This window comes from Carassius carassius, chromosome 35 (genome assembly GCF_963082965.1).
Source record: "Carassius carassius chromosome 35, fCarCar2.1, whole genome shotgun sequence".
NCBI classification, from domain to species: Eukaryota; Metazoa; Chordata; class Actinopteri; order Cypriniformes; family Cyprinidae; genus Carassius; species Carassius carassius.
Window position 1 is genome coordinate 22,990,302 of NC_081789.1, and position 11,733 is coordinate 23,002,034.

The 11,733-nt window shown below is 34.9% G+C and overlaps 2 protein-coding genes across 2 annotated transcripts in view; one reads left to right on the top strand and one right to left on the bottom strand.

Moving 5' to 3' along the window:
- Positions 1–1,100, bottom strand: part of trdmt1 (tRNA aspartic acid methyltransferase 1) — a 5,149-nt gene extending 4,049 nt beyond the window's left edge. Inside the window, exons 1-2 of the mRNA XM_059524999.1 lie at positions 915–1,100; positions 518–627 (exon numbers count right to left, since the gene is read on the bottom strand). Coding sequence (XP_059380982.1) covers positions 518–627; positions 915–987 — 183 coding nt within the window. The 5' untranslated portion in view covers positions 988–1,100. The remainder of the gene's footprint in view (positions 1–517; positions 628–914) is intronic.
- A 1,405-nt stretch (positions 1,101–2,505) lies between these two features.
- On the top strand, positions 2,506–9,364 carry vim (vimentin). Its single transcript, XM_059525000.1, has 9 exons — positions 2,506–3,131; positions 4,193–4,253; positions 5,279–5,374; positions 6,451–6,612; positions 7,093–7,218; positions 7,522–7,742; positions 8,412–8,455; positions 8,751–8,833; positions 8,916–9,364. Exons 1-9 carry the CDS (start codon positions 2,605–2,607, stop codon positions 8,952–8,954), a joined length of 1,359 nt encoding a protein of 452 aa, XP_059380983.1. The 5' UTR covers positions 2,506–2,604; the 3' UTR covers positions 8,955–9,364.
- The last annotated feature ends 2,369 nt before the right edge of the window (positions 9,365–11,733 follow it).

Consider the following 11,733-nt stretch of genomic DNA (forward strand, 5'->3'; position numbering starts at 1 on the left):
AAATTTACTGCAAAATGATGTCATTTAAATATCAAATCCATCTTCATTATCACTCTTTAAACCTCTATGCATTGTTTTATATTCTAGTTTTATATTCTTATGAATCGAGGCCAGTGGCAGGTACATCATTACCATGCTGACGAAGCACAGAACCTTTAACCACCACAAAAACCACTCGGTTACTCTTTTACCTCCTATTGCTTTTAAAAACGCAGTCATGAGACTATGTGCTGGAAGAATTAACCAAGAATCATTTTAAGGATGTTATAAAAGAGACATGCTGTTATGAATGCAATAAATCAGTTAAATAAGACAAGGCAGAAAGGTCAATAATCTGTCATAACTCCAGGCAAAAATGCAAAAAAAAGTCAGTCATAATTATCTTGTTAGATTATGTATATTGTTCTCTGTATACAATTGCAAAATGGGAGCCGCTTATTGTTATGTGAATGCATTCAAACAAAATGTGTTTCATCGTTTCCATAACCAACTGAGATTCAGGAGTGCAAGCACTGACCTCGATGGTTTTTGGCAGGAGTGGGGTTTTGGGGAAGTTGTGTCTGTAGATTTCATTGGCTGTAGTGTTGACATCCACAGCAGCAACAACTTCAGCAGGAACTGAGCTCTCTGGAAGAAACGGAAACATTTCAACTATTGAGAATTGAGCTAGTCTTCACAACACAACTCTAAAGAAATCAATGAACTGTTCTTCAGTCTGTGAATGTCACATTTTAATTATGAAGACAACGCATTGCAAGGGTATAGTAAGGGAACAGTGACACCTGTGGAGATCATACAATAGAGACTCAAACTCCTCCAGCGTGTCAATCATTTCTGGACACAGAGCCTCTGCAGCTGATCCTGTGGCAGTCATGTTATCAATAATCACTACAAACTTAGACCAAATGACGAACCCTTTAAAGCATAATGCATCCCTCCTATTCCGCTGTATAACTCCAGAACACGGAGTGGCTCCTTGTTCTCCATCTTTTACTGCTGAATAATGTTTATGATATTTTGACAGCAGCGTCTCAAGCATGCCACATGTGTGCGCTCTCGAAAATGACCCTCTAGACACAAGTGCATTGACGAAACGTTCCGCTTTAGTTTTCTTTCTCTTATTTTATTCGTATAATACGAATCGTATTCTTCCTAAAATAATAAATAAAATAAAATACAACAATAATAATAATATAATAATAATAATAATAATAATAAGTATTATTATTATTATTATTATTATAACCATTAAAATGTAATTTACATTTAAAATAGTAACAGTAGATGACATTACCTTCAAAAAATGTTTGTTTGCATGTTATCTTGTCAGTAGATTTAACCTAACTAAAAATATTAAAATATTGTTAATACAATTTGTATATTATTTTTAATTGAACACACACACATACATAAAATATATATAACAAATAATAACACACACACACACACACACATATATATATATATGTGTGTGTGTGTGTGTGTGTGTGTGTGTTATTATTTGTTATATATATTGTATGTGTGTGTGTGTGTGTGTGTGTGTGTGTGTTATTATTTGTTAACTTAGAGATATTTCTACCTGAAAAAATTGTTGCTAAAAAATAATGCAATTAATAACATTAGTTTAATTAGTTTGAATATAAGTGTCACGGTGTCTGGTCTGTGTTTCCCTGGGTGTCCTTTAGTGGTCTCACACTGCAGGCACTACATTTCCCACAAAGCCTTGTCCCTTCATCACGGTTAATTGCACACCTGTTATTGCACTCAGCTGTCTCCACTTCCTTAGTTATCCTGTCCATATATACCAGTCCTTCTCATTCTGTTTTCGTGGAGTCCTTGTTTTCCCTTGTGTTTTCTTGTTTCCTGTTTTTCTTGTTTCTGGACTGATTTCATGGTTATGACCTCTTGCCTGTTTGGATATAGATTTTTTGGATTACCCATTAAAACACACTGCTATTGGATCTCTCGTTCCTGTGGTCAATCGTTACAATAAGTTTGATATATTTTTATAATTATATATATATAATTTAAAATTATATAAATATATGTATTTGTGTTTGTGTGATTTTTATTAAGATGATAGATAGATAGATAGATAGATAGATAGATAGATAGATAGATAGATAGATAGATAGATAGATAGATAGATAGATAGATAGATAGATAGATAGAAAACTACAAACTTTTTTAAAAATCTATTATTTAAAAACAGAAATTTGCTAATATTTTTTGTATTTAACGGTAAACGAATGAATGGATAAACTGAATATATGTAATATTATGCAGCCTATATTATACATTTCAAATACAAGGCAAATATAGCCAAGCTAATATTAAAACAACATCATTCGAAAATAGGCTACATGTATTAAACGGAAAACGAATGATTGGATACAAAAGTAAATCTACTCTCCTGTTGTTGCCAGAGCCCCGACGGCGCGTCTGCGTCACTGGAGCTCCCTGCACCGTTATGTCATTAGCATAGGGAGTGGACTATAAATGCATGCAGAACCTCTGCAGTGATCTCGGTTGGTCTGGACAGGGTGCTGTAGTTCGTGAAAGTAGACGCTGACTTCAACAATACCCCAGAACTAAAGGATTACAATGGCCAGCCGAACAAACACTTCTTCTTACAAAAGGATGTTCGGTGCGGAGCGACCAGCGATAGTTCGGTCCACTTACTCCAGCCGGCAGTACAGCAGCCCTGTGCGCGCAAGCTCGCGCGTGTCCTACAGCAGCGCGTCTCCATCCATCTACATGAGCAAGGGCGCGAGGGTGCGCAGCAGCGCGCCGCTGCCGAGACTCGCCACCGAGACGCTGGACTTCGGGCTCGCCGACGCCATCAACACCGAGTTCAAAGCCAACCGAACCAATGAGAAAGCGGAGATGCAGCATCTCAACGACAGGTTTGCCAGTTACATAGAGAAAGTGAGATTCCTGGAGCAGCAGAATAAGATCTTGACCGCGGAGCTGGAGCAGATGCGGGGCAAAGGCTCGTCCCGGGTCGGTGATCTGTACGAGGATGAGATGAGAGAACTGAGGCGACAAGTGGACCAGCTCACCAACGAGAAGGCCACAGTGGAGGTGGACCGGGACAATCTGGGAGAGGACATCGAGCGCCTCAAAGAGAAGTATGATCAAACATTGTCCAAGAGACTGTGGAAACAAACCAAAACGGTTATTAGTGTAAAATAGCATTAAATATCTGCCAAGTGCACGAGTTTATAAAAACACTTTTTTTTTTTTTTTTGCAAACTTTTGCAAACTTATTTTTGGAGCTAATAAGAAAAATGCATTTATAAATGTATTTTTTAGCGGTGCATTTATACAACAAAACAATGTATAAGTTAAGATTTAGAGTGTCTACTGTTTAAAAGTCCTAAAGAAAAATGATACATGAATAGGCCTAATTATTTACATTGTTTTGAGTTTAAATTTCCATTTACTAAAAAGTGAAAATGTACTGTCATTACATTAAGAAGCTGGTTCTACCTGCCTTGATCATTGAAACATTTTTATTAGTGTAACCTAAGATAGGTTGATTTAGTCATATTAGTATATTTAATAATATTTCCGAAATACATAAAACCTGTTTATTTAGATGTTACCCCATATTATTTAATTTTGGCGGTTTAAATCTAAATCTGGTGTTTAATTTCTCTGAGGACAAAGCTTTCTCTTTACCTTGTCAAATAAAACCAAAATGTTGTTTTATATGTCAAATGAGCAACACATGAAATGCCATATGAACTGTAGGCTAATGATAAAAATAAAAATGAATGCATTTTAATGATGCATTTAGACAACAGAGAATCTAGAGGTTTTACAATCTTATGAAATCTTCATTTTAAATAAAATAGTATATACATTTAAATAAATAAAATCTAGGCTAAATTCAAATATAAATGCCTTTATTAAAAAAAAATGTATTATTAAATATTATTATTATTTACTGTAAGATGATTCTAGTTGAATTTCTGTCAGGACAAAGCTCTTCTTTATAGAGTTTTCCCGTTACCAGGAGAAAAACAACCCATTATTTGTTGAATTTCTGTGATTCAGTCAAAGAGAAGACATTTATTTCATTTAGATTGATGTCAAAGGCTTTCTTATTGTCCTGGTGAGATGCTCCAGTGGGCTTGGCTGTGTTATTCAGGGTGTGGATTGGCTTAAATATTCATCTCATTTTCAGACTTCAAGAAGAGATGCTCCAGAAAGAGGATGCGGAGAACACCCTTCGGGGATTTAGACAGGTATATCTTCGCATTTTCAGATAAACCACAACCATTTTATACGTATTCTTAAACCTGATGTTTGATTGGGTGCTACCACAGCCACAATTACAATGTGATCAGTTAGCATTCCAGTCAGTGTTTGCAAGACACGAGTGATTGTCTCCTCACAATAAAAGGGTCAGTGCAGGCCTGGTCAAGCTGCCCTCTTGTCCGGCATCAGATTTAGACATGCAACTGAAAAGAAAGCTTTGTCTGAGAACAGGCTGGACGTTCATGACAAAGCAAACTGTTGTATGAGTGGGAGGGGTCAGTGTTAACCAGGGTACACTGGTGACTTATGGACACAGAGGAGAGGATGTGTGTGTGTGTGTGTGTGTGTGTGTGTGTGTGTGTGTGTGTGTGTGTGTGTGTGTGTGTGTGTGTGTGTGTGTGTATGTGCTTTAAAGGGTGTCTGCCACTTCCAGCTGCAGCCCTACAAACAGTTAGCGGCAGGCAAGCTATTGTTAATCACTTCAGAAAGGAATAGTTTAAAATAATTTGCATAATCCAACATGTTTTCAGGATGCATTGTGGTTTGCACAAACATATTGAGGAACCCTTCTGTTGATAATAATAAGAAATGTTTCTTAAGCATCAAATTAGAATGATTTCTGAAAGATCATGTGACACTCAACTGGAGTAATGATGCTGAAAATTCAGCTTTGCATCACAGGAATAAATTACATTTTATAACGTGTTAAAATAGAAAACTGTTATTTTAAATTGTAATCATATTTCCTAATATTCCTGTACTTTTGTCCAAACAAATGCAGCCTTGTTGAGGATAAGAGACTCTTCTCATAAACATTCAAAAATGACCCCAAGTTTTTGAACTGTAGTGTATAATGTGATTCTTTTCGTGCAATGGAAGAGAAAAATGATAAAAGGGAAGTGTAAATAATTCATAGGAAGTAGAAGTTTAAAACAACATTTGTAGGAGAAATGTTTCCTAGGTTTCTACAAATGATAATATACTGAATATTTAATATGTTTTATGCACACAGGATGTTGATAACGCCTCCTTGGCTCGTCTGGATCTGGAGAGAAAAGTGGAATCCTTGCAAGAAGAGATTGCTTTCTTGAAGAAGCTTCATGATGAGGTACTGAACCACCCATAGAGAGAAACATCAAAATGAGATGTCTTTAATATCTTAGGTGCTTCTCATTCATAGCATCAACATGAAATGCAAATGCCAATTTTCACATTATTTTCACCCCAATAATGTCACGTGTCTCCTCAAGAGTGGCAGAAAAGATCTCACTAATTGCAAGGACATGAATTAAAAAAAATGAGAGATTTAAACATTTCTTATTACATTCTTGTTTATACATCCGTAATCTCTTCTTCTAATGAATTTTAGGAGAAACTCTAGGCTCACACTTTAAAAAAAACCAACAACTCAGAGTCTCCTGAGCCATAAGAGATTAGCTCTGAACAATAAAATGAATCAAATTTCCCCTGGCCATTCAACCATTCTTCTCACAGTGGTGGTTTTCTGGCTGACTGACACTTTTGTTGGGCTTGTTATTATCAGGGGATTGTCAGGCATGTGTGACTTGCTGCCATAGTGATTAAATGGGGCGTAATTCCAAGAGAATAAAGCGGAGACATTGTTTCAGGATCAGGAAGTACATTAGTTCAGGGCTAACAAACTATTGCTATTGTATTTCAGAATGAGATTTGTTCAGTTTACGTTCAAATCAAAAACCAAAAATTATGGCACACAGTTATTACACATTACTATTCAATAGCTGGGGTAAGTCAGATATTCTTTTGAAATCAATTAAGATTTTTTTTTTAGCAAGGATGCATTCAATTAATCAAAAATGACAAAAAAGCTTATAATACTAATAATGTAAGAAATAAACTATACAAATATATATATAAAAAAAATTATATTGTGCAATAATATTTATAAGGTAACAAGCAATTTCTATTTCCACGAAAAAAAAAAAAATTAAGCAGCACTATTGTTTTCAATATTATTGATAACAGATGTTTCTTGAGCAGCAAATCAGCATATTAGAATGATTTCTGAAGGATCATGTGACACTTTGCAATCACAAAAATAAATGCATTTTAACTTTTGAGCAACAGTGTGCAATGCGATATTCAGGATAGGTTTCAAACTGTGCATTTGGATTGTTAAAGTCAGTTTTTCCAACATCTCCGCAGGAACTTTCCGAACTGCAGATGCAGATCCAGGAACAGCATGTGCAGATTGATATGGAGGTGGCCAAACCTGACCTCACCGCTGCCCTGAAAGACGTCCGGCAGCAGTACGAGACCCTGGCTTCCAGGAACATCCAGGAGTCTGAGGACTGGTACAAATCCAAGGTCAGGTTCTCATTAAAATAGATCATTATAATAAAGAAATAGGCATCTAAACTTTTAAAAGGAGGAATTTCTTTTCCCCCATATTCCATGTCTTTTCTCTATCTAATAAAAGATTTACAGTCTGTGAGGGGAACACCTGAGATAAAGTGGATAAACTTACAAGAAACATCAGAAGTAACTTAGTTAAGTTACAAATGAACAATGAAACAATACATGAAAGGATCTGATCTGTAAGACAGTGTGAGATGTTTGAGGATCAACTCCTTTAGACGTGGCAGATGGTCGACAGAGAGGTTTGTGTGGATTTAGAGACCATCTGCTCCTCTGTCACAGTATTGATCATCCTAATGGACCCATTGATCTACTAACCTAGATCTTCAAACATGAAACCAGCCCAGTCATCAGTTGTATGTAGAAAACAAAAGTCAGAGATGGCAGATGGAGCTTAATCTTTATCTCACACTTTCTCTTTTTTTGTAGTTTGCTGACCTGTCAGAAGCTGCTGCCCGTAACAACGAAGCGATCCGTCTGGCCAAGCAGGAGGCCAATGACTATCGCCGCCAGCTTCAATCTCTCACCTGCGACTTAGAAGCTCTTAAAGGAACTGTAAGTACTGGAGAAAATTATATTAGCTTCAGTGCTTGAGATACTATTATAGATTTCATTCATATTTTTATTTCGTTTTAATTTTCTACGTTTTAGCGAGTTTTTGTGGTAATTTTTTACAAATTATTTCAGTTTTAGTATAGTACATCAAGTTAAACTAAATTTAAATAAGAATTATTTTTTGCTGTTTAGATCATTTAATTAAATTTTAGTTCATGCTTATATTATTTCAAGTAAAAAAAAACTATGAAAAGGTTTATATTACGACATTTAAATGACTAATTATCAGATCCATCATTTCAGAATGAGTCCATGGAGCGTCAGATGAGAGAGATGGAGGATAACTTCTCCATGGAGGCATCTGGTTACCAGGACACCATCGTTCGTCTGGAGGATGACATCCGCAACATGAAGGATGAGATGGCGCGCCATCTACGTGAATACCAGGATCTGCTGAACGTTAAAATGGCCCTGGATATTGAGATCGCCACCTACAGGAAGCTGCTGGAAGGGGAAGAAAGCAGGTGAACATTTTATTTTGATTTTTTTTTATATTGACTTTGTATTCTTATCTTTTCTTTAAAGGCAAATTCAGCATGGACTTATAGTGACACCTAGTGGAATAAAAGCAGGAACATGAATTTTGTTTACTGATTTGATTGTAGAAATATCAACTAGCAGTGTTATTTTAGGATTTAGTATATGCTATTATATGTTTTATTAATATTGTCAATTAGCTTTTACTTTTCTATTTTCAGTTTTTAATTTTAATTGTGATTGTTGATTTATTTTTATTTTTTTTAGTGTAAGCTTTTCATTAAATTATTGTATTTAGTGTCAGCTTTATTTCAATATTTCATACATTTCATAATTTTTATTTCATCTTTAAACAAAAACTAGAACCATTTTTAACCTTGTTAACTACACGTTATTTTTTGCTCACAAAATAATTTTAATTAATTAAATAAAAAAAGCAAATAGTATTTCACTGGTCACTTGACCTAAAATGTCAGGCCCTATAAAGTGACCCGTTCACTGACTATAAATATAAGACTATACATATAAAAGTACTTTTTTTTTTTATGTCTACAACCTTTTTAATGAGGGGAAAAACTGAGTGAAACTTTTAGACTATTTCAAATATACTACAAATGTTTTGACTTAACACTATATTTCTATTTTTTTCTTTATAGGATTGTCACACCATTCCCCAACCTCTCATCATTAACCCTTCGAGGTACAGTATCTTTTAGCTCACTGTGAACAGTGGGAAAACAATGCTGAATGCAAATAATGTATTGCAGCACATAATCATGAATAATTACGATTGTAATATAATTTTTTTTTGTTTGTTTTAAATGGAGAAGAAAATGTGTCCCATATTTTGTTAAAATAGCATCCAATTTCTAATCAAATCAAATGCACGTTTACTTGCATTGGGAATAAACATGGTTTGGGCATGAAACAATTGAAATTAAAGATGCATTCCGTAACCAACATTTAAAAAAATATATATATATTTTTACCTGCAGAGTCCATGAAGGAAATCAGACCTGCGATTGACAGCCTGTCAAAGAAAGTGGTGATAAAGACCATCGAGACCAGAGATGGACATGTGAGTGGCATAAAAAGTCTTTACACATATTAATAAGTTACAATATGAAAATCACAACCTTTTGACCTTTCATCCACCACAGATAATTAACGAGTCCACCCAAAATGATGATCTGGAATGAGCCGCATTTGAACATGTGACCATTATAGTGGAACTAGAGAGCTGAAGATCCATGCTGGAGTAGAACGAGGAGGAATGGAGTTTCTTTTCTTGTTTCTGTTGAGAGTTAAATAGAAAAACAGCTTTAAAGTGCCTTTTTTTTTGCATTGCCACATTAGAGCGGTCTGTTGATAGAGCTGTATTAGAGCTGAAAAGATAACGTAGGCCACTGAATAAACCAGCTTCATCCAGGTTTCTGTTTACCACGATGTCTGTAGTTTACACTGTTGAAGACCACAGCAATACTGCTACACCTTTTTGTATAATTGTTGCAAATGACCAAAAACTTGATGAACTCATCTCTCTTGCACCACAAGTAGACCAAACTGTTCGACAAATTTCCACAAATTCAATAAACCTTTTAAAGAATAATCAGATTGCTTTCTTTTATGAACAGTATTTGTCCTTCATTTCTTATTACCATGCCAAATCAGCTAAACACCTGAGGGGCTTTTTCAAATGAATCTCTGTTGCGCAGTAAAATCTTCTACGTCATAAAAATAAACAGATTAGCAGGATCTGTCGGGGCAACGAGCAACACAAGAATATTTCTATGATCTAATTAAGGATAATTTGTCCTAATGGGTGAGCTCTAATGAGATCATTATCTCATCATGTTTAGTTATTAGGTCTCTGCATGCTTAAATAGCTGCCAATCAATCCTCAGTTTCAAGACCTCCACATGTTTTTTTTTATATGATTTTATGTACCTTCATAACTAAGAGCTAATCCCAAATCATTTTTTTCCCAGAGGGTGAAAGCAAAGGGTAAAGACCAGGCAAATCGTGCCAGTCTGAAGGAGGATTTGGCATATTGGCTTTGATTCTATGCAAGATTAAGATATTAAACCAACACCCTTGTACCAGTGTTATTTTAGTATCATTGACATCATATACTTTTTTGTTAAATTACGTTTTCTTTGTATATTTTCTTTTTATAATTTCTGATTTTCAGTAATTTTGTTGTGTGGTTTTGTCTTTTTTTCTTTATTTTTTCTCGTATTTCAGTGCACCGGATTAAAGTAAATTAGATAGAGAAATGTTGCCTTGGCAACTAGCATGAAATAAAATAAGTCTCTCATTATTTTAGTTTACCCCAGTTGATGTTTCTTTTATTCCAGATAATGAAAATGTCCATTTTTTATGTATTTGGTTAACTATAATACCTACAAAACTAAGTCTAAATACAAAAAACATTCAAATTCTAATGATTCAGTTCATATCAAATTGAAGTATTAGCTAAGCTAAATGTTATTGCTCTGTAAACAACATTTTTCTATTGCCTTCAGCTGAAATAGCATTTTAATAACTCTATCATTAAATTAGTCCGATTATAGGCTGAGGAAATTCAGACATTCTATCATTCATGGCATGCATGGAATAATCTAGTTAAAACTGAAATACTTTACATTTGAATTCAATTATATTTATTTTTATTTGACCGTTACAGGGTTAAGGCAATTAAAAATGCTGTTTGCATTGCAGAGTAAAGGCATTAGCATGTAAATGGAACCGTTCTGCATCCAGTTCCATTTCTATGGCCCAAAACTTTCACTTGTCTGCTCTCTAGTGGACATTGGTTTCAACTGCACATGTGTGGAGAATGTATAAAAAATATATTTAGAGATGCCTACTGAATAAACTCAAAGTAAACTCAGAATTCTGATTAATTTAAGCTGTGTGTATATACGTATGTGTGTGTGTGTGTGTGTGTGTGTGTGTGTGTGTGTGTGTGTGTGTGTGTGTGTGTGTGTGTGTGTGTATTGCATTTATTGTGTGGGGGAAAAAATTATCTTTTTATTTTTATTTTTTGATTCCATATTGCACCACCTGGAATCATTTCAAAATGATGTCAAAATTAAAGCATCCTAATACTTTACTGGCCTACTGTACATTCACATTTTAATTCTTTTCAGCTCTTCTATCTTAGAGGTCTCATATGAAGATGTTGCACATACAACAAAATTCCTTTCTTTCTTACACTGTTTGATTAAGTGGAAGACAGGAATAAATTATCTATGCTTGATTAGAATCATGAACACACAGGGTCTGATGAGAAGAATGTGCCTGTATAATGCCATCATTTAATCACTGGTACTGTCCAAATTAAAAATGATTAGACAGAGACTGCAGAGCTCAGAAAGTCTATTTTTCATTCAACTGAAAATCTATTTAGTGGCAGCTCTTACCATAAAACTTGAACATGACATGGATAACTCGGCCCTTAAACTGTGTTTAACAAACTCCAGCATAGAAGTGCCTGACTGGTGTTGCTCCCATTCAGTAATTGCAGCTCTAGCCGCTGCAGGGACTCATCTCAGGCATCCAAAATGGTCCACAGCCCTGCTGTTCCATTACAGATTTCATTACCTCCACCAGAAACACTGTGAAGGGCAATCTGAGTCATCAGCAGGGATATGGGAGAATGAGAGAGATATAGCATTGGGATGGTCTCTAGACTATCAAAATATTCTGTCAAAACAGAGAATGTTTATTTTTTTCAAACCACTAAAAATGATAGTCAATTTGAACAAAAAGCTTATAAACATTTATGGCAGTGCAGGTTCTCATCACTGTTCTTATTGTGATTATATATTAAATATTGTGTACTTGTAATACAAACATATTAATGTGTTCATTAAGCTTTATATACAGATACATTTTGCCTTTTTTTAAGGCTATTATTTTATTTTTATTATTGTGTTTTTTTTTTGTGAAGTAAAAACTGGCTGAGAATTGCAA